This window comes from Hakea prostrata, chromosome 10 (genome assembly GCF_041222555.1).
Source record: "Hakea prostrata isolate BN-2017 chromosome 10, UWA_Hpros_2, whole genome shotgun sequence".
In the NCBI taxonomy this organism is placed as follows: domain Eukaryota; kingdom Viridiplantae; phylum Streptophyta; class Magnoliopsida; order Proteales; family Proteaceae; genus Hakea; species Hakea prostrata.
In genome coordinates, this window is record NC_142609.1 from 48,468,260 (window position 1) to 48,492,200 (window position 23,941).

A 23,941-nucleotide genomic window follows, 5' to 3' on the forward strand; every position below is an offset into this window, starting at 1 on the left:
TGAAGTCCGAAACTGAACAGTCACGGAAAAAGGAACCCCCCGTTCACGGGTCACCCGGTCCTACTACCTTGGGCCCTTGCCCAAACAGGCCCAGTGGCCCACACACCACCACATCGCTGCTGACGTCATTGCCCTGTCATTAATCTCAACCTGGACCGCGCTGGCTTGTATCTTTATATAGCCATGGGCTGAATTGACCATTGGGCTCTTATTCCCAGCCCAGCCCACCTTTAAACCTTTCGTAGAACACACACTAATCAACAAATTTGTTTAAAAAAATAAAAATAACAATACCACGCTGTGAGCAAGGTTCGAAAAATCGCTTTATGTCTCATGTTGGTAGTTGGCGACATATCATGATATATCGAGCGACATTTGGAGGGTGTCAATGAAAAATCGACCCCTAATTTTGAGGGGTATTTGGGGTCATTTTAGTTTGAATTTTGTTGTGCGCTTAACTTGAAACCAATAACACACTTGCAGTGTTATTTGGACCTTAAACATCGCATAAACTAATGTTCTAATCAACACATACCCGGTTTTATGCGGGGGAAACTGAAAGTCTGGAAAACTCGCGGATTTATGTGAAATCTGATTTGATCGACACAAACAATGTAATAGCCGACGATAATAAAACAAGATGTACATTTTTATTTTTTTTTGTAATAAGCAAAATGAAATTGTAAATGTCCAAAATATTGTTAAAATGTAAGAAATAGGAGAAATAAGTGACATTGACGACATATTAGCGATATATTATTAACTTATTGTCAATCTTGTGTCGGACGGGGGGTCGTATCTCCCCACATCAACATGGCAATATATCGTTGACACTTCGAACCATGGCTGTGAGTTACCCTTTAATATTCATATACCACTACCTAAGTTATTTAATTTATCAATTAAATCCCATATATGCTAAATCCATCAGTCACAATTAGAATGATAGCATTAAAAAAAATTCATATGTGAATAAAGTTCGTGAAAATACAATAACTGAATAAAAGGGCAGATAGTAGAAGAAGACCAAGATAAATCAAGCATAAGATTTTTCATTTAAGGGTTTTTATTTTTTTATTTATTTTTTGTTTTTTAAGTTCAATTTACTTACATTAATATTTAACTTTAATTTTCTATTAGCGTTTACGAAACTTAAAAAGAAAATTACTGGTGTGTATATAGGGGTGTTATTTGTAGTCCGAACCGTTAAAACCGAACCGCACCGGCCGTTATAGCCCAAACCAAACCTTAATGGGCCGTAATTGGGCTGAGGGTGGTGGAGCCCACACCAACCCGAAACTGAACTGCAATCCGTTATAACCCATTTTGTAATTTTACATTAAATAATATTTGAATTGTTATATTACCATTAGGTAGTTGATATAGACAATTAAAAAAATTAAGCATGAATTCAAAAATCAAATAGTTATTTTACTACTTAATATCTAGGTTCTTAATTTCAGAGTTGCCCCCAAAAAGGCCAAAAACCACACACCCTTAAAAAAAAAAAAAAGCAGCCATTCGCCCCACATTCAAACTCCTTTCCAAAAAAACAAAACAACAGGACGAGAGTCCCCATTTTTTAAAATTCGATTTAGAGGCATTTGGTTACAAAAACGGGACACGGAAGGACAGGGTTTTGTGGGGTGGTGTTTTAAATAGGGGGGTCTGGCTCATTTTGGGGTGTCAGTGCAATTTGCTCTAATTTCTATAGAATGGGTGGGGTTTCATTTAATGGAAATTGACCAATAGCGACTTTGCTTTTTATATAATTTTCGCTTTTGTTGTAAGATACTTAATTGTTTCTTATTGTTCTTTTTCTTACACACCATAAACTGTTAATCAACCTGAATTTAAACCATTAACCCAAACCGTTAGTTAGCCCGAACCCAAACCGCATCAAACCGAAACCGGCCTGAAACCGTTATTTTGCTAATGGGCCGTGTTTGGGCTAGTTGTTTTTCAATCTGAAACCGTTAAGCCCAGTCCAAAACAGCTCCAAACCGCACAGTTGACACCCCTATGTGTATATATCGATCAAAATTTATATTTTGTCAACATTTACGGACTCCATGTCAAATAGTTTTACGAAAATCACGAGTTCAAAAGAAAAAAGGATTCTCATCCTATGGTGATCTATATATAGATCTAAGCCTTATGGAAATCATAGATTTTTCGATTCTTTTATCACATCATCTGAGCTGTCCAATTTTATTTATTTTTGGTTAGCCAACCCCGGTTTATAAACCGGTGTTCGTTTTCGACATATCTAGTTGTGGTGGGTGAGTCTCTCAGCGAAATTTTTTTACATCCACAACGATTTGATATTGAAACCTTGTTTAAGCGGATCAAGCTACTTACCTTGGACCATCCCGTTGGTTTGAGCTGTCCAATTTTAACATTACGCTGAGGAAATACCAAAAGATTTCTTTCTAGCGATATAAAATGCGCTTGAGGAACCCTTCGGCCGTTGGTCTCCTACGACGCGGCTCCCACACTCTACGCCGTGTCTCAATTGGGGAAGGGAAAGCCTGTGGAGCTATTCTTCTATGTTCTTGATTCTAAAACGCTTCCATTTGAAAAATCTTATTTTTCTCTGTGTTATTCTTATTTTCACTGAAAGAATCTCATGACAATCATTTACCTCTCTCAATCTCTTCTTTCCAAAGTAATCAGAGCTTCAGATTACCTGCCTGATCCATCTCTAGCTTAATTGATCAAAGATTTTTCACGTCTTTTTTTTCTTCTTTCTTTCTTTTTCGTTAATTTGATTTGAGACAGAGATGTCGAATTTGTATGGAGATTTCAATCAGAAGATTGATTATGTGTTCAAGATAGTATTGATCGGAGATTCTGCAGTCGGAAAATCCCAGCTTCTCGCACGGTTTGCTCGGAACGAATTTAGTTTGGAATCAAAAGCGACGATTGGTGTTGAATTCCAGACGAGGACGCTTGTTATAGATCACAAAACTGTCAAGGCACAGATATGGGATACTGCTGGACAGGAAAGGTGCGCCGTTTATCTTGTATTTATTTTCTTTTAGAGGCATGAAATCGTTTGCACAGCTGCGAAAATATATACTGAATTCCTGCTTTTCGAATTGTTTGTTTAAATTTTTTTTTTCTTCTTTTCAATATTTGATGATCATGACCTTGTTTCAAGAACGTACAATTTACAGAATAAGCACGCTGAAATGAACAGTACTTGATCAAGGCTTGTGAGACTAACGGGTCGATAACCCAAATAGAGTCTTTGGCAAAGGAAATGTTACCTATGATAGATTTGTACGTGGAACCATGTCTAGGGATAGTCAAGGAACTCATCCAAGTTGCAATTGGTGTAAAAGAAAACTTTAATCTTCTAAGGGAGGGAGCTGTGTAACAAAAGCCTTTGATTACATTTTGGTTTACTATTTCCCTAAACAGATCATGTTAGTGATCCGCTCTACACTGATGTCCATTATTGCAAGTCAGTGAGTTTAATAAGAACTTCTGGCAGTCCATCTCTTTTACTTTCCAGGTTGTTCTTTAGAAAGACTAACATCCTAGTACTAAAATCTTGGGTTTCTTATTCCGCATGGTTGTCATATTTTCATATTGTTCTTCCGTTAAGAACATTGATGCTACTTATTCGTTTTAATGCTGTGTATTTAGTTACCTATCCCTCCCCCCAACCACCCCCCCAAAAAAAAAAAAAAAAAAAGGAAAAGAAAAAAAGAAACGATAGGTAGAATTTTCTTAGTTGCATACATCATACATTGCTTCACATGGGGAGAGGAGTGTGAATTTTCTACAATTTTGTGACAGCTTTCTGTGATCATTGGGAGTTCAGAAGAGAAGTCAAACTCAAAATGAGTGTTGCATCACAGCTGATCTTGTTCATCTGATCATTATAGTCTCCAGCCCCCTCTCCCATCCCACCCCACCCCCACCCCCACCAAAAAAAAAAGAAAAGAAAAGAAAAGAAAAGCAAGCTATGAAAAGTTTCAGACTTTCACTTTTTTGAGTTTAATGACAAGTAAATGAAACTGCGTTTTAACATTGCATTGTTAGCCAATTTCTCTAGCCAGCCAGTTTAGTTTTGCATCACAGAATCTATGTTCTTTAATTTTATGGTCTATCTTACAAAGGAAGTGAAAAAAGTTGTATCTCTTTGCTAGGATGGTATTGTAGAACCATGACAACAGATATAGTTAGTAGTATTTTGTTTTTATGCCTTTTCATTTTTTTTTTTTTTTTTTCAGTAGAAAAGTTAATCCCAAATTCTAATCACATTAAGGGTACTGATAACATTCACCAAGGAGTTTGTGGACTTCACAGGTTCATGTGTTACCACAGGGGAGGTAATTACGCTAGATGGATCAATGTTATGATGGAGTGCCTCCCATCTCAAGGGTCAACTTTTGGCCAAAACTAAGCATTCTATATGAGTCAAATGCGTATATATTATAAATGTACTGTTGACCTCAAATATGAGCCAAAACTCTCTTGATTTTCTCTAACTTTTACCATGATGCGGAACTTAATACATGCCAAAAATAAACTGCTGACATGATGCAGGTTCCTCATGGCCACCATTCCTGCCATGAGGAACTGGCGTTAATTTCTTAATTTTCCACTTGTAGCAAATTATAAGCTGAGTATAATTGCCTAGTGTAGTTGGTAGTGTTGTGGAGCCTAAAACCCCAACAATCAGGAGGTCTTGGGGTTCAAGCCTCCTGGTTTTCATCTTTCCTCGCTCCCATTGAATAGATAATTATCCCAAAAGAATAAAAATCAGATGTTACCATTTCCCACAAATATTGCCCCCCCTCCCCTGCAGGGCCCCTCTCTGTTGTTCGTCTTCCAGTTTTTTCAAAGTACTTATTCATCAAAAGCCAGGGCTAAGTGAATATTTTTCTGTGGTCAGTCATTAGACTCATTACAGCTATAGGTATAAGCAATATGATAGTGTCAACGAAATAGTGTTTGAGTTTCTGGTACTCTATACCAGTCATGTGAAACCCTGGCTAGTAACCTTAACCTTAATTGTTCTTCCATCCTCTCTTTTGTCTCATTCCGTGTTCTTTCTGGTTTTAATTTCTTCCTTGGTTTCTTGGATATCAATTCATATCTTGCTTTCTACAACTGCACTTTCATCATATGATTCATTAATATGTTTTTCATTTCTTTTTAATGTATACCCAGTCGTTTATATATCAGCCCATTGGAACTTTTCCTTTTTATAACCATGATATTTTCTATAGGGTTTTTTGACCACCAGATTGATTTTTTGAGAGACCCTTTTCTCCCTCCAAATCCCTACTAGACTTCATAGTAAATCGCAACTGACCCTTTTGGCTCTGTTTTGTTCAATTTTTCCTTCCATTAACTCCTCATTACTCCCATGGCGGTTGTTCTCTTCAGTCTTAAGAAAGGGAAGAGTCAAATCTTTGGGTGATTGACAATGGTTATTCCACATTAAAAAAGTATGTATCAAAATAACAAAGGAATTGCCAGGATAGTTGGAAACTGATTGAGAAATGGAAGTTCTTTGGGTTTCTTCCCCCCTTCTTTCTCCAATAGATTTTCCACAAATAATATTTGGAAATGGTTTTTTATGGTACCAAGCATTGTCCTTTCTACTTGTATTCTTCCCTGTATCCTTACACTTCGGCCATTATAATTGAATTTAAAATTTATAAGCTTGTAGCTTGGCTTCCTTATGTTGAAACCATCTCTCTCACTTAATTAAAAGTCTAGATACAAGCTTATTTTGTTAAATATTCAGTTCAAAATACTGATCTTACCCTTGCCATTTGTTTAGAGGTGGCCCATGATGTGCATTGGTTGTGCACTTAAGCCAAGAGGCATTACTGCTTGTGTATGCATGCAACTGTAGTTAAATCGTGTCTTGTATGTGGGACAGTGTGGCTTGGCTTCGAGGAGGAATCCTAGGTTCTAAGTGTTTTGGTAAAGGCAAAGTTGAGTCTGTCAAGTTTTGGTATTCTGGTGGGATTTCTATGGTTTTGTGTATTCGCTGGTTATTTTACCTCGGTGCTGAGGGAGGCATGTTTTTTTATTCTTCTGCACAGTAATTCTAGGGAATTAATATCTACTTAAAGTTCATTGGGATCTGTTTTAATTCAATTATCCTCTAGCCAGTCTTATTAAGGTAGGGAAGCCTAATGATGGTCAATACAGGTTATCATTCCCAAAGAACTTATACTTTCTTGCAGCTATTTCCATGGTCAGTTAGGTTCTAGTTTAGGTTGGTCAACTTCAATTTTTACCTCAGTCTGTTTTTGTGATCTCAATGTAAAATGGAGTTCGATACATAGTTAAGGAGCCTTATACCCATGAAGTGCTTGTCATTGTTCATTAAGAAGCACAATCTGGTTTTCCAGGCTGATGGCTTGCTTGAACCGTTTATGATCCTGGAATGAGTATTGACAGCAAGTTTCTGCATTTGGTTATTTGGATTTCTGGTATCTGGATCTTTTTAGGACCACCGGCTGGGAGGATTTCAAATAAGTTGAATTTAGCTGAGAAGGGTCAGGGATACGATTTGGGAGGATGGAGGCTCTTAGAAGGGAGGAAAGTAATGCATAACTGTCTATTTTATTTCTACAAGTGTCGTGATTTTATTTTTAAAGGGGAAGATATTTGAACTTGATTAAATGTTGTTCCCTCACATTTGGGAAGTTTGGCACCTTATTTGTTGTTGAATTGTTAAAAGATATGAGCATGAATGAAATCCTCGCAAAAACTGAGAAGTTGGTCAGTTAGGTATTTCTGCCGCCATTGCTCTCCCCCAATCAGATACATAACTTCTATTGAGTTTCCTCTGTTTTCTTTTGATCTTGTCAAATAAATGGTCGTTCTGTGTAGCATTCTTTCTTTTATATTTATTTCCTTACTCAGGTCATGGGTGGTGGTTTCAGGTATCGTGCAGTGACAAGTGCATACTACCGTGGTGCAGTTGGGGCAATGCTAGTTTATGACATTAGCAAGCGGCAATCATTTGATCATGTGGCAAGATGGCTGGAGGAACTTAGAGGCCATGCTGACAAGAACATTGTCATTATTCTCATTGGGAATAAGTCAGACCTTGGATCCCTTAGGGCCGTCCCCACTGATGATGCCAAAGAGTTTGCCCAAAGGGAGAACCTCTTCTTTATGGAGACATCAGCCCTTGAGGCTACCAATGTTGAGACAGCTTTCTTGACCGTCCTTACAGAGATATACCGGATCATCAGCAAGAAGGCTCTAGTTGCAAATGATGGACCAGAAACTGGAGGGAGTTCATCGCTTCTCAAGGGAACAAAGATTGTTGTGCCCGGCCAAGAGCCAGAAACCAGTGGAAGGAAATTCACGTGTTGTGCCTCTAATTAGGATGACACTCACCTCAGCTTTCACACACTAAACAAAACATAGGTCTACAAATTTTTTTTTCCTTTCCCGAAACTTTATGCCTTGTAATTTTGTTATATATAACCATGTCTTCTTCCCTCTTGTTGTTTACCATATTTCAGGTGACATTAGTCATACCATTTGATGTGTTTGGTCATTTTTCTGTGCTTTCTTTCATTTTTGTAAGTTGAGGTACTTGTGTAACATGATTTGATACTGTAACAGCTGAAAGTCCAAGTGATGTATCTTGGATTCGCAGTTTAAAGCTGGCGTGGCTAGGCTCTTCTGCTTTCTTGGCTTTCTTGGCTCTCTTGGCCATCGCCTTAAATTATGAAAAATTAGCGCTCTCTCTCTCTCTAGTGGTGCAGAATTCAATCAAGGATATCCTGTATCCTACACTCATATGCCTCAACAACCATGTTGACAGGTATGTTGTGGCTGTGTTGGACATGTATTTGGGTCTGGCTGCCTTTGGAGTTTAGGACCAAATCTTGAATGAGTGGCTTAGTCTGAAGTAGCCAACTGTTGTGCATCCAGGCATCCGTTTGCTTCTAGGCAAGGTGTGCGTCCAGGCATCCGACCGCTGGATGCGCTGCTCGTGGAAATAAAACTAAGTGAGACAATGTCATCAACAATAGTTCCAAACATTTAAACTAATAACCAAAATCGAGTTGCAGCTCATGGGACATTATTAGACCAAAATGTAGTTCAAACCCATCACAACGAGCCAAACCAATCTAGCTTTATCAATCTTTTCCAGTCTTCTGCTGGAAAGATGGATCTAGATCATTTGCATTTGGGCAGGGTGTTGATTGTTCGTCTAGATGTCAAATGCCTTGTCCGTTGTACCAAGCAACCAATCCGGGTCTACAGGCAAAGCATGCAACCACCAGACACATGAATGCACACCCTCCTTGGACACAAAGGATTTACATGCTGAAAAGATTGGTCAGCAAAATGCATTTCTAGTTGGCCGTGATTTTATTTTTTTTTGGTCAACATAGCTCAGGTCAACTCAAATAATGGAGTTTTATTTATTTTTTATTTATTTTTTTTTTATTTATAAATATATCACTTCCCTCCTGAAAGTGAGGCTCTGTAGCCCTAAAATTGAAACCTTCCCTCTTTTCCTCTTCTCCAGAGGAAGAGGAAGTAGATTCCTGAATTCCAATATTTGAAAGATAACTAAAATTATAAAAAATAAAAAAAAATAAAAATTGGAGGGTGGGGGAACATGGCCTCACCCGGCCCCTAGCTCCACCTCTAGCAAAGAGATTAAGTTGTGAAGTTATGGATATGGATATGGGAGAGAACTTTTTTTTTCTTCCTTTTTGGTGAAAAGATAAAGTTCAGCTTACTAAGATTAGAAAAAATACAAAAGAAAAGATTCATTTGTTGGCAAATGGTATTCTAACAAAAGAAATTTCCCAAATTATTACAACCTCTAAAGATTTTAGCTGATTTACTAATTGTATTCCAGTATACAGCCCTAAAACAGATAAAAGAAAAACGAATAGTTCCAATCTAAAAATTTATGAACTAATACATAATTACAATCCTAAAAGTAGATTGTTAAGGAGGGATAAAAGTGCTAAGTAACCAGTTCAAAGAAATCCTAGATTTGACGTGCACCAATATCAGGTTTTTGACAATGAAATGAACCATCCATTTCTTTGTAGATGTGTGTTATGTGTCCCAACATCACATCAAATGGTTGAAATCCATTTATAAGTCACATTAAAGAACTCTTTGATGTGACTTATAAATGTATTTCAACTATATGATGTGATGTTGGGACATATGGCACACCCGATAAATTTTCGGTTTGCCACTTATTTTGCGAGGAAGATAAAATCTCAGCGATGAGGGATAGGAAGAGTAGAGATCTTGATCATGTTAGATGTATTAAAAATGGAGATGGAAAGATTAGTTGTGAGGAGGAATTAAGAAAAGATGGGAAACCTATCTCTAGTTACTAAATGAGCATCCAAGCACTTATGTGGACGATTACACTTCACCAAGGCACGGTGTCCGAACTATATACGAGAATCGATGTCCGAGGTAAAGAAGCTAAGGAGGAGAACTCGGCAAGACACAAGGTCCCGATGAAACCCAACTGAAGTATGGAAGAGCAGGAACCCATGGACTAGTTTGGTTGACTAAGTTGTTTAATAAGATTATGAGCACGGGGAAAATGCGGATGATTGGAGGAGAAGTGTTGTGGTTCCAATTTACAAAAATAAAGGAGATATTCAAAGTTGTAATAACATAGAGGCATAAATTGATGAGCCATACGATGAAATATGGGAGAGAATAATGAAACCCGGTGAGACACAACTACCACGGAGAACCAATTTGGGTATGCCGGGAAGACTACAACGGAGGCTATACAATTAGGAGACATGGAAAGGTATAGAAAATGTAGGAAAGACCTCATATGGTATTTATTGACCTAGAAAAAGCTATGATAGAGTCCCAGAGCGAATGGCAAGACAGAGAAAAGAAGTGTGCAAGTAAATATGTAGATATAGAAGGATATGATGATGGTTCGGTGACTAATGTAGAACAGGGGGGACAAAGTAAGGAATTCCCGATAACGGGCACACAAGGGTCAACAAGCCCATATCTATTTGCACCGGTAATGGATGAATTAACCAAAGACATCAAGATGAGGTCCCCGGTGTATGCTTGCGGATGATATTGTGTTGATTGATGAGACCCAAGTGGGGATAAACCAAATTAGAATCATGGAGAGTAGCTTGGAATCAAAAGGCTAAACAGTAGACGAAGAAGAATATCTAGTTTGTAACTAGCATGATCGGCGATGATGAAGTGGGATACTGACGATAAAGAGATTCCCGAGTGATGTTAGGTACCTAGGTCAATCAAAGAAAAGAGGTGATTAGAAGATGAGGTTTCCCAAAGAAAAAAAGGGTGGAGAAGGGAGAGGGCACCGGGGCATGTGATCGGCGATCCAAAAGCAAGGAAAAATAGGACCGGTCCGACCAGCATGATGACGGAGGAGAAAAGAACAATAGATAAACGAGCGGAAAGAGAAGCAAGATGGATGAGTGGCAAACAGGATGGATAAGATAGAAACGACAAAGAGTGGCCGGGAGTTGCTCCCAAAGGATAAGCGAGAAACGGAGGGGCACGCCCGCAACGGAGACCAAAAGCTCCGGAGAAGAATAATCCAAGAAGGAACGAAGAGCAGGGGACCAAGAAACCTAGGAGAAGTGGGAAAAGGAAGAGCTAGGCCTGTACGCAGGCGAACGACGATTGGAGGGCAAGAATCCTGTGGACCCCATTTAGTTGGGAAAGGCTTATTGTCTTCTTTGTTGTCGCTGTTTTGAAGATAAAATCTTAGCGAGATGAATGAAGAGATTCCCCCCCCCTCACCCATCTTCTTCATTGATTGAGTTGGGCAAAGGGGAGATCAAGGATCTTCATTTCTCGAGCAATTACTAATCCATCATTAATCCCAGCCTTAATTCTGAAACACCCATAAAGATTTTCGATCGAAATGGTTGATTCCGGCTGAGATGAATTGAACCCAACACAAGCAAGTCAATAAAACTGACTCACGAGCAACGAAAAACAAATAATTCCAATAGACGTCATTGCAAATGTAACATCTTTTTGTCCTAAGTTTGAAATATCCTTCTTCCCCTTCACTCTTCCTCCACAAACAAATTACATATATTTTTACCGATTTTTAAAAAAAAATTTATACTAATTTTTTTTCAATATTTTTTCAATATTTTTCTCTTTCCACGTGTGAAATATCACTAATTGGCCCCCTTCAATATTGAAAACAAATTTTAAAGGTAAAATAATAGATATAAATGTCATTCCTAATAAAAATGATCTCGTCAAATCCCTATTTTGGGTCACATGTCAATATGTCATACATTTACAAGGAGATGGATGGTTTATTTCTGACAATGAAATGAACTAATAAAATTTCTTGATGTACCATTCCAACCACCTTTTGATAAAGAAGCTCACCCAGTCACCCCAGCACCACCCCACCTCTCCCCAACAACATATAATAGAAATTGGTGAAGAGAATGGATTTGTTTAGTTTATTAGATTGTGAACATCTATTTATAGCAACTATATTGAACACATATGTGAGATTGTCATATATTTTTACCCAAAAAGAAAGAAGGTTGTCATTTGTATACATGATTCTTTTTTTAGAACTAAGGTTTGTTTGGGCTATATTACGTGTATCTTGATGATTGTTATACATAATTCAAATATAAGGGAAGTCCTTGCCTCAGGCTGGCTCCAGGGGAATTGAACTCTGACTTCTTACATAGAAGCATTTGTCATACATGTTTTATTATTTCAAATTTTTATAAAACACTTTTCCCATCTAGCCATTTAGTTTTTTTTTTTTTTTTTTAAATCTCAAATTTAGTATTAGTTGTTTATGTATTTGTCTGACTGTAGTTTCTAAACTCATTAATTGAACTTAGGAATGTGAAAATAACTAATGTGTAGAACAAATTTAATTTTAAATCAGGATTATTTTTAAATAAAAAGTTAAAAAGCTGACCCCTTAATTAAAAGAGTTACGAAGTAATTTAGAGAAATGAAGAGGATCTTTCAAGCCCCTTTATTGACCTAAAAAGAAGATACCACTATTTTATTAATTGACCACAGATGTTCCAGTTGATCCAGTGCCTTCGTGTGCAGGGACGAGAAGTAGATGACACCTTTCATTTATTCTCAGATGGTGCATGGAATAGGCTTTGATGGAGAAGGCAGACGAGGCTGCATCATTTGGAGTCCAAACTAGGATTTTGCCATTTACCTTCAACTGGGAAGCATGGCTTTCACGCTCTATGTGGTTACTGGGTTGTGTGGACTACTCTCATTTCATTGAAACCGTACGCACGAGGCCTTCAACCTCCCTAAATGGGTTGAATACTTCTTCGCCTGTTGTGGGGGTTCAAGCACTCCAGGTGAATTGGGTGGCTATTGTACTGTAGTGGCCGCCATTAAATCTCCTGCCTAGTTACATTTAACGTGTTACATTTTAAGGCCTAAATTATTTGGACATAGTTGGAATGATTAATCGACGATTCTATTACAAAATCCCTACATAATTTAAATTATTTTCATAAATTATTTCATGTATATACTCTTCTCTAACCACATTTGGCATATTGACTTTTGAGGACTAGATCACTAGAATATAGTTGTTAAGATTGCTTATTAATTTTTAAGATTTTGCTATAAAATGTTTTCCTAATTATAAATTATTCTATGTAAATTATTCTCTTAATTACATTTAACACATTAACTTTTGAGTCTTGAATCATTGAGATAAAATTGTAATAGAATTGCAAAAGAAATAGCCTCAAAAGTACAAGAAATAACATAAAAATAAAAAATAAAATAAATGAATTTTTCAATCAAATGAAATCACCGAAATCTGACGATATTATGTAGAGTTCATTTCGCCCTTGGCATTGTTTCGCTTAATTCAAATTCAAATTCAAATTCATTAGTTAAAAAATCAATAAATTTTAGAGTTTGATGGTAAACAAGTTTTAATTCAAATTCAAATTCAAATATTTAAATTATAATTTTAAATAATATTAATATACATTTTCCGCTCACGAATTTGATTGCGGAACAATTCTCTCTCAAACCAAACGAAATTCTAAGTCACCGCTTTTGGACGAAGAAGGAGAATCTGCATCAAATGGTTAGGGAAAAGAGGAAAGCGTCTCCGCTGCTGCCCGAAAGCTCTCGGGGACGAGGACCAGGACGGGGAAAAAGAGGGAGGAGTACATCTTCACGGAGAAGAGGTTCTCAGTATCTGCAATTTTTATTTGGGGTTCTGTTTGAAGTTGTTTGTTTCCAGTAATTTCTTACATTTTTCTTTTCTTGTTTAATGTTTTTAGATGAGATTGAGACTGACCCTCAAGGTTTAAGGTTTAGAACGAGACTTTGAATTCATTCCTAGTCATAGTTCTTTCGTTGTAATAGAATTTCTTACATCCTTTCCTCTTTTTTTTGCTTAATTTTTTTCCGATTGAGCCGGCCGTGCAGACTCATCAGGCTGCTGTTGGGGTTGGATTTACTGATCAACCATCAACTGATGACGATTGTTCGACAACTTCGTATGCATGCATACCTTGACGATGATTTCCGAAAACAAGTGATTATGGATTTGGACACTTTTCGAGAAGAAATGAATGCAGGGTTTGATCGGTTGATTGGGCAGTGGGCTGATATTGCTGTGGCTGTGCAAGCACGTCGGGAGAGTATGGATCAGCTTGATCCAACATATTACATTCCTGGAAAACCAAACGAAAGAAGCTACCCTGGGGCTCAAGGAGCAGGTTCGTCTTTTGATTGACCGCATTTAAAAGGCAATTACGGAAAGAAAGAGAGGTTAGCATCTGCATCTCAGTTAGATTTAGATATGATTGAATGGTCACTAGTTAAGAGTTTTTGTGACTGTTGGATGCAAAAGCATGGTAGGCAGCAGGACCATTTTCTTCCCCCTTTGAATTTGAATGTGGCACAGTGACATTTTATCCCAAAACTATTTCCCGTAAAGTAAACCCAAAAAGAAAGAATCCAATGTAATGAAAGGATAAGGAGTACCACAATACCAAAAAATAAGCCATTATTAATTACTGTTGAATTTCTTGGATGAATCTTGACTAATGTTAGTGTCTTGACTAATGAGAGTGACATGTAGCAGTGCTTTATTTATGATAATAATTATGAACGAACAAGTACAATGATACTTGATGTGAGACTAAAAACATAAACAATAAAGACACCAAACTATTCCCCTGAACTCAACTTATGACTTATATCACTCCCCCTCAAATTAGTGCATAGATATCTATCATGCTGGGGCCCAAGCCCATTCGGAAGTTGGGCCAAGCCAAAGGGGGCAGAATTTGTAGGTAGGCATTTGTTAATTGTTATGTTAAAAATTTTTTATTGCAACATTTAATTGATCCATTGATCTTGGCAGAAGTGAAATCACGATAATCATCACCTAATCGATGCAACACGGTAAGAACAAGACCTTCATCCAGAATAGAAATATTTACAGTATCAGAGCATCAATGATGTATCTAAAATAGATATTTCTCACTGTATTACAACTGGCTAGTTAATGACGTGTCCCTGGTTGTTATGTTTACCCTTACACTTTGCTATATATACTGTAGCTCTCTTCATTAATTATATTATCTAATTTCATTCACTCTCTCATGGTATCAGAGCATCAGCAAGAGATCGAGCTTGTATAATGTCTCTCCTGATGCTGAAACTATGACAATACAAGAAACTGTGAAGAAGATAGGGGATAGGGGATATTATGACCGAGATAAGGAATACCATGACCAAGATAGGGGTACCATGGCCAACACCATGACCAGGTGTTGGCCTGTGGTATCTAACGTCTCTATGAGCCTATGTCAAATCATGACAATGCATTAGGCAGGATTGCAGCATTCGTTACAACCGTAGATGAGAGAATTGTAGAATTAACAAATACATACTAACATGGATTCGTTACAGCATTTGTTAGTATGTATTTGTTAATTGTTATGTTAAAATATGTTGCTCTAAAATATGGATTTGTCCTCCGCTAATATCGGGTTGTTCTGCGTTTCTGGGTTTCTTGCTTAAATTTTATGGTGTTGAATCTGGATATGTTGCTTTAGAATATGTATTTGATCTTGAATGGAAGGTTTGATTGGATTTCTCCTCTTTTTTTCAAACGAACCCTTCTACTGCGTTGCTCTGCCTTTCTATGTCTCTTGCTTAAATTTCATGGTGTTGAATCTGGGTTTCTTATAATTTTTCAAACAAACCCTTCTAGTGTCACTCTTTGTTTTTGCGTTTCTTGGTTGAATTTCATGTTCTTGAATCTGGATATATTGCTCTAGAATATGGATGTGGTCCTTCACTAATATCGGCAAGAACTGTTCTTCTGTTTCTTCCAAGTGTAGTTTGTGCAAAAACTACATGGGTATTTTCACATAAGTTTAGTTTTGGTTTCTTTCTGCTTGTTCTTTATCTTATACCATCGCTTGTTGTCTTAAAATAGAGCTTGCTTATGTTGTTCCTGTTGGGCCATCGAGAGATCGTCATGTAGATCGAGCTTAAGCGTGCTCCAACTCCGAAGCCCTTTGCCCCCTCCCCTCGAGCACAATTCAAATATGCAGACTCCAAACCCAGAAAAACCAGTAGTGAAGCCGAGCACGCCTTCTAGTAGCCAACAATCAAAGGTTCTGCAGAACTTCGATGACAAGAATGCTGCAGAATCTGATTTCTTGACCCCGCAGAAGAAGCTTTCTCAACTCCATTGAGCAAGTTGAGAAGATCGTGATAGAAGATTTCAGAAAACAGAAATGTTCCCACTTCCCACAGCACAAAAAAGTTGGAAAGACGAAAGAAGAAGGTGTGCACATTAATGTCAATGAGATGCTTGGGGAGCGGGGATGTAGGTAACGAAGGGAAGCTGAAAAGGTCAGAGGGGGCTTTATGATCATCTTCTGATGATCTTCTATATACTTAGGCCTTTGAAGTTGATGTTTTTAGTTAGATATCTCTTTTTCTTTTCTGCCCCCATTTCCCCTCCTGTTCTGTTGTAGCCTGTAGGCCATTAATGTTTTTTGCTGAAGGTCTTGTTGTAGGATTTGTAGGCAGGTTTTTCTTCTCAATGTCATGGGCTGAAGGTCTTGGCTTAGGACTACTTTTGGCATCATTCTGTAACAATGGAAAGAGGATCTTCAGGAATTGCCTTTTTCTTTTTATATATTTATTTATCTATAATAATAGTGTGATGATAACCACTTTTGAAGGAAGAAACTCATCTGATGACTGATGCCCATATTTTTATTTTCTAGTACCCAAAACAGAAAAGAAGCATCATCAGGATGGAAGACAATTTCTTAGCATAGAACAGGAAACTTCTGACCAGCCAACTGTTAGGTGTTTGGTTGGTGAAATTTGATTGGAAACCATAGAGCACATATGTACAACCAATACTAATCCAATTTATGAACGGTTGCATTTATCACTAACCTGAAGTCCTAGTGTCATCAATGATCATTCCCATTGGCAAGTAATCCTACCAACCAATACAACTAACACAACCTAGCAGGAAATCAAAGTCACAACTACCACACTTAACCCTGCATAAGTCAAAAGCAAATTGGACTTTATGAGGCTTTCTGAGATTGAATTCTAGCTTGTATCTTCTCACATCAGGCTACAGATATGAACCATATGAATTTCATATTCTCAGTTCATGCAGACAGTAAACCATATATGCATAAAAGATCTAAGGGCTATATATGGAATTAACAAAATGTGATCAAATAATTAGCTCCCTTGCATGTAAAAGTGCTTGTGGCATCATCATATGCATAGCTGTATGCAGTTGGGCAAGAGGCCTTGAATGCTTTGGAGTAATTAGTTGGCTTGCATGAATCTGGAGTGCTGAATTCTCCTGTGCAACAGTAACGGGGGGTGTTGAAAGCCATGCATGCACTCTTGCACGCAACCACTTTGGCTCTCTTGTTCTTTAATTGCAGGTCTCTGGGGCAGCTCCTGTTCAGATCTGAGATGCATTGGGTTGGTTTACAGTCGCCGGAACCACCACCGATGGGTACTATTGAGACCGGAAGATCATACCCATCAACAAGGCTAACATCATAGAAGTCCATTGGGCTGTCAAGAGTGAATTCTGCAAGTGTAGTTGGTGGCACTCCTCCAGCACCAGCACATTGCAAGACACCTCCACAGTCGCCTGTAAGACAGGTTCCTTTGCCGGAGTCATCAAAAGAGCATCCACGCCGACCCCAGAAACGGCCTGACCACCCGGTGGTTGCGTTGATACTGACAGATTTTCCTGGTTTTAGCTCTAACCCACCATTGTTTAGCACAGGTTTACCAGAGCCTGGTTGGATGCCAGGCCATATTGTGTTCCTGCAATTGTTCTTTAATGTGAAAACAGCAGCATGGGCACCTGCATCAGAACACACAAGATAAACTCAAAACAATTAATAATATGAAGCAGAACATGATATCCTACAGAAGCTGCATGATGAAGAAATCAAAGATGTTGTCATATAGATGGAAATGGAAATCTCACCTGAGAATGAGAAAGAGAAAGAGAGAAGGAAGAGGTGGAAAAGGTACGCCAAGGCCATGGCTTCTATTGTCTACCAAGTTAGGATGGTTAGAAGAGGTTTAAATAGATGATTAATGAAAGTCAGAAAAGGAGGAGTTGCCCTTTGCGTGAATGGTTGAAACAAGTCTTTCTAATTGGAAGTAGAAGACAGAATGTATATAGAAATCTTAGTGCTTTGCTCTCCGAAAACTATATGCTTATTACAGCTTTGATGAGTGAACTGCCCAGAATTCTCATATTCTGTAATTCACTTTTCTGGAAAAAAGAAAGACGCATTCATTTATGGTGGTAAAGATTACATATCTCTAAAATAGGGAAGATCATTTGCATCAGTTTAATGATCTTTAACTCACTCACCCACTTTCCTGCAATTCCCTCCCTATATAGACGATGTAAATGGGTCTAACCCAACCCAACACCTTAGGGTATTAGAGATCATCAAGCATATGAATGAAGTCATTAAGGATCGAAATGTAAATTTTATGATCTTAATTAAAAAAGAAAATCCCCAGCTTCATATTCTTGGAATTTTAGCCCAGAAGTAGAGAAAATCAAGCCCATATCCTTACATGGTTAATGATGAAGAAAGAAAAGAAAGAAAAAAAACAGGTTTAATATTCTTGAAATTTTAGCCCAAAAGTAGAGAAAATCAAGCCCACATCCTTACATGGTTAATGATGAGTTGATGAGTTGCTACAAAAGCCCAGATCTAGACAAACTTAAAGCATTTGAGAGGCTAAGACTTTCATTACATAGTGTGAAATGAAAAGAGGGTATCATTAGTAGTTAACACCCCGATCTCCATCGTTAGAGCAAATTGCATTGGCACACCAAAATGGAGGCTTTAAAACACTGACACCCCGTTTTATGTTTAAAAAGCACTAAGACCCCAAAATTGGATTTTATTAGATATATTTGTTAAATATCCCTATAATAAACAGTTTTTGAAAGATTTTCAGTGAAAAATTGGACAAATATATCCAATGAAAATCTAATTTTAAGGTCTCAGTGTTTCTAAACATAAAGTGGGGTGTCAGTGCTTTAAGGTCTCCATTTTGGGTGCCGGTGCAATTTGCTCTACATTTTATGGTTAGGGAAACTTAGAATATTTGTTATACAGAGATACATACATGTAATTAAGGGACCTTGGTGCATGGTTTAAATAAGTGAAGTCAGGCCGAACAATCTCAGAACCCCAAAAATCCAAGAACGAAAATTAGCTAATTCGAATCAGCCAGAACCAAAACCCATCACGGCTGAGCTGATGTGCATCAGAAAAGCTTCATATATACAGAAAGGTTGATTTTATATGGACAGTGATAAGTAGCTAAATGTGAACAGAAAACTCATGACATAGAAAACAATGTACACCGGCCACCAGAAACCATGGAAGACCCAATTCTTTTTAGAGGTGGGAACTGGGAAAGTCTAATACTCAATTGTTGGCTGCAAGCCTGCAACACTAAGTAGTTCAAAAGCTGAATCTCTTCTTGTAAGATAACCTTTTTTTTTGGGCAATCATTGTATGGGAGAGACTTCGATGTCAAAGTAGGAAAAGAAAACCCAAAAACGACACCTGCAAAGGTGGATTTTGGATAAGCAACCAAGGGTTTAAAAATCCATTATTTCATTCCACTTATCTATGATTATATTGGAGGAAATGTTTGTAAGTCGTAAAGGAATGAAAAGCTAGCCCTTTTCATCAAGATTTTTAGTTCATGGTATCAATACTGTTACAGGTCACTTTTGATATCGATGAATTTTCAAAAAAAAACTTTGAAAAAGAATAGCTAGCTGAATTTTCAATAGAACTTTGGATCTTGAGATCCATTTGTATTGATGTGATGTGTCTATCATGGAGAATATATTTTTTCCTCATAAGACAAACATTTGGAAGGTGAAGCTCCTTTTTCATTTTTGGTTATTTTACCTTTTGGCTTGAATGAAATTCAAACTAAACGAAGTTTTCAATCAAGCTAATGTGAATATACAAGGGAGGAGCTAAGTCATTAGATTCGGGCATGAGAAATGATATAATCTATGTGAAACACACATGATCATGACAAGAAAAGAGATACATTCATATGAGAGAGTGATCATAAACACATGGGCATCACGAGAATTAGGTTCTTTTCCCTTAATGACTAAGGAGAAAAATTTTCATGAGGTACAACATTTATCGGAGAATGTGGAAGTGGGTAGAGATCATAGACTTTAATCACTAATGGGGGAGTACGGATTTTTTTTCTTTTTCCAACTAACTTAAAGATCATACAAAACAAAGTCAAAGAAAAAGTCGAAAAGATCTGGAATGATTAAACATACACAAGTGTTGTTACGTTAATTGAATGGCTGAATCACATTAATCATGTGATACCACATCATTCTTTCATAGTACAAAAAAACAAAACCGATTACTTTTTGAGTTTGGATTCTCTATCAGTCACAGTAGAGGTATACGCTCCCCTCACATTTTTTTATCATATAATAATTTTGAGGGTCACCTCTAAATACTAGCAAAATAAATCATACATGGGACGTATTCCAGTAAACCCCACGTGGCTCTCACCCCTATTATATAATAAATAGGTGTGAAGAGAACACAAACTGATTTGACTCTCATTTCCTAGTGTGAGACAATGAGAGCGTTTCCTTGTTTTCCTTACCATGGAAATGACATCAATTTTCTTTTTAAAATAAATAAATAAATAAAATCACACACACAAATGACATCAGTTCTCTTGTGATTTTAGTTTCCATGAAAAGCCACAATTTGGTTGCAGCAATGGTCTTGTGATTCATGAATCTTGATATCATTCTATATATAGTCAATATTGCTGGAGACACTTCAAGTTTGTTTAATATTTGGTTCATGATTGCTTCTAAGGAAACAAAAATACCTATTGTCTCATTGCTTTCATATTTGCACTGTTGTTTTAGCTTTTGGGTTTAGCATTGAAATTTTTCTTTTTTTGGGGAAAACATTGAAAGGTTTACTCAAGAGAAAGCTCTTAGGATCATTAATTAATTACACTTTCAGTAATCATATCAAATTTTGACTTGAATCATTAATTAATTTATTCTTAACCGTGAATCACGCATGATGTTTCTTTGATAGAAAAGCTTTTGATTGCTAGGTTGAACAAGGGGAGAAGATTTCGAGTCTGGATTACCTTTTTGTCGGGGGAAGAAAAATATAGTTCCTTGTTATCTTGAACTATACAGTAAGTGAGACACACCAGTAAATATTTAGAAAATAAGAGTAAATTTTCAAAGGAGTTTATGTGGGTCCAACCTCTTTACTGTGTGAGTTCAAAGTTCAAATAATTAGGGGAGTACACCATTCTCTCTTGACAAAAAGCTGATCGAGACTTCAAGCAGATTGCAAATGAACTAAAATCTCTCACTTTACACAATCATATTATTAGATTTTTTTTTTTTTTTGTAAGCGTGACATAAAAGATGATATCATAGACAGTGATCATATAACTACATAGAAGATAAAGAATTTTCCAAAAATGTCTTTTCAGTTTAAAAAGTAAGTGAGATTATTGTAATTTTATGCATCTTTAGATCAATTTTAAATTTTAAGATGGATTGAACAATGAGAAATAAAGGAAATTTCCCTTTTGCTTCAATACAAAAGATTTCTGTTTGAACTTTCCCAAAAAAAAATTCTGTTTGAAAATATATAAAATGGAATCTTTGACCTAATGCATTCATTTGTTGTTTTAAACGTTTTATAATTGAAGAAAATCCACCACTTTAAAGATAAATAAGTAATATAATAAGTTTAACCTCAAAAAATACTATAATAAATTGTACAACTTTAGTAAATGAGCATGTCTCATCCCTATGAACAACCACTCATGATGGTCTCCTAATTTTAAACTCAAATGTTGTGTCAATAGGAGGCAAAACATGGAGCTAAAGGGTATGAAAATGGAAACAGTAAGCATGAGGAGAATCATTGGAATTATATTTGAAATCTAAATCTTTTAATAATTAAGGTTATTTTTTATTTTGGATGAATGAATAAATTTATTAACCAAAGTCTCGAAAGGAGAAGAAAAGAATGCACATCAAAAGAGTGGGGGGAGGGGAGCTATAACCCATTAGTCAGGAGGGGGGAGTCAAAACTCTGGAGAACAACAATAGTCTTGTTCCTTGGAGTATCAAAGACAGGAAGATGAGTGAAGTAACTACAAGAATCTTAACGTAGGTGGTTTTTCAAATTGAGTCAAGAAATCTAGAGTCGGAGGTCCATTTCCTAATGTTCCGTTTCCACAGTAAATAAGAGATCAAAGCATTGAAAACCAATTAACTATTTTCTTTTAGTGAACAACACCAACTAGTCATTATAAGACTATGAGTAATAATTTAGGTTAGTAAACAACCAATTAACTATACCTTGCTTTATGGCTTAAAAGATTTTTTCCCCTATATTTCTATAAATCAATACAAACGAAGAGTAGGGGGGGAAATTATATTGTTCATTTAATATAGAATCAGTGAAAAGAGTCAAACAAGAAAAGATAGTTATTTATATTGGATACCATAAATTGCAAGGTTCATGCTGCTTACTTCAATTTTTATTTCTCGCATGAAATTGGGGAGTTTAATTTGTATTAAAATACAAGAACTATTATTGGGAATTTATTACACCACGCTGACTACTACTCATAACAGATTAAATTTCAAGCATGCAACTTTTGTCTTTTGAAAAAAAAAAGAAGAAGAAAACATTTTTAACTGTTTATTGCATGTCATTTTGTTGGCAAATATTTTTTATTTTTTTAAAATTTTCCAGGATTGTTGCTTTTTTTCTTTTATTTTTTATTTTTTTCCAAAAACCCCAATAGTATCCAATTTAATTTAACTTCAAGAGTCTACTTTCTCTATGTATAATCATGTCTACCTTCCATAATACCTTCTAGTAGCTTTATTTGATGTAACTATTGTTTTATAATCTTTTATATATCTAACTCTTTGTTAGAATAAATATTACAAAATTCTGATTAAAATTAATAATTTATTAAATTAATTTTAATAGGGTCAACTACAACAATAATCACAACATTGTTTAGGGTGATGAAATAAATATATCTGAATCACTAAATCTCTTTCAAGAGGTCAACTCTAATAAAATTCTAATATTATCAAATGATGATGTAATGAATTATTCTAATATTATCTAAAAGCAAAACATCACCAAAATCTACTTCAAAAAATGTCTAGTTATATTATATATAGCAAAATGGAGACAATGTATTATGAGTAAACAAGGGGACAACTCCATTATATACATATTAACATCTTTTAACTCCTCATTGCCATGATTTTGTATACAAGCTTCATTTGCAACCAGTCTTGAAATATACCTATCTTGAATTTCTATGGCTCCTAAGCTCTTCAATATGTTGACTTATAAGGAAAATATCTTAATGTTTCATTAAAAAAAATATTATTAGATGAGTAATTTTATCTTGGCAATTTTAAACCCAATAAACATCTTTTCAATGTTTCTTCAGAAAAATTGATATACCTTCTAAATCTTCAATTGCGAGTAATGCAAATATTAAATCTTTAGAAATTATTCATCCAATGTAGGCCTGCAACATGATCGGGTTAGGCCGGGCTTTGCAATCCCAAGCTCAACCCTATATATTCTAATTTAAGTCCATTTTTGCCTGATCCTAATTCAGGGTCAATGATTATTATCCTTGACCCTAAGCCCTACAGGCCAAATAAAGTCCATTTCCACCCTAATTGGCCATGTCCCTAGCCTTGATTGGTCATATCCCTAGCCCTACCCCTGATTGGTCATATCGTTAGTCCTAGTTCTGATTGGTCATATACTTGGCCATGTCCCTAGCCTTGTTTTTGACCCTAGCCCTGATTGATCATATCATTGTCTTTGATCGTAATTCATTAAGATCACAAACAAAATTAAGGCTAAAATTAAGCTAGAATTAGGGCCAAAATTATGGCCAAGATGAAGACAAAAAATTAAGAATGGGAAAGGAAAGGTCTAGTGAGTCAAAGAGTAATCCCAAGCCCCCCCCCTTAGCCCCAATCCGTTCTCAGGACCAAAATCTTGAGCCCAAGCCCTATTCGGGCTCAGTGCTAACTTAGGGCTGGTCAAAGCCGTCATGGCCAAACTTACACCCCTAATTCAATGCATTTTACAAATTTAAAATTCACCCAATTAATTAACATTACAAAAATATTTATTACTTTAAATGTATACGTCTATATGTCATCCCTCTTTAAAAATCATCCATGCAGTAAGTTGACTTTAATTTAATTTTTTTTTCGTTTGATAAAAAGTAAAACAAATCAATTTGGAACAATAAAAAAATA

At 36.4% G+C, this 23,941-nt stretch overlaps 2 protein-coding genes across 2 annotated transcripts; one reads left to right on the forward strand and one right to left on the reverse strand.

The window, feature by feature from the left end:
• The first annotated feature begins 2,479 nt into the window (after positions 1-2,479).
• Positions 2,480-7,693, forward strand: LOC149003632 (ras-related protein RABA4d-like). The gene is made up of 2 exons (XM_089137546.1): positions 2,480-3,010; positions 6,924-7,693. Exons 1-2 carry the CDS (start codon positions 2,784-2,786, stop codon positions 7,372-7,374), a joined length of 678 nt encoding a protein of 225 aa, XP_088993672.1. The 5' UTR covers positions 2,480-2,783; the 3' UTR covers positions 7,375-7,693.
• Positions 7,694-16,561: 8,868 nt separating this feature from the next.
• LOC149003633 (pathogenesis-related thaumatin-like protein 3.5) lies at positions 16,562-17,597 on the reverse strand. Its single transcript, XM_089137128.1, has 2 exons — positions 17,540-17,597; positions 16,562-17,413 (listed from the first exon to the last, which is right to left on the reverse strand). Exons 1-2 carry the CDS (start codon positions 17,595-17,597, stop codon positions 16,746-16,748), a joined length of 726 nt encoding a protein of 241 aa, XP_088993254.1. The 3' UTR covers positions 16,562-16,745.
• Between the last annotated feature and the right edge of the window lie 6,344 nt (positions 17,598-23,941).

Excerpts from the sequence above, each read along its gene's own strand:
- LOC149003632 (XM_089137546.1), top strand. The coding sequence starts at position 2,784 with ATGTCGAATTTGTATGGAGATTTCAATCAGAAGATTGATTATGTGTTC. Across the intron at positions 3,011-6,923 it reads GATACTGCTGGACAGGAAAG|GTATCGTGCAGTGACAAGTG; the intron begins GTGCGCCGTTTA and ends TGGTGGTTTCAG.
- LOC149003633 (XM_089137128.1), bottom strand. The coding sequence starts at position 17,597 with ATGGCCTTGGCGTACCTTTTCCACCTCTTCCTTCTCTCTTTCTCTTTC. Across the intron at positions 17,414-17,539 it reads TTTCTCTTTCTCATTCTCAG|GTGCCCATGCTGCTGTTTTC; the intron begins GTGAGATTTCCA and ends GTTCTGATGCAG.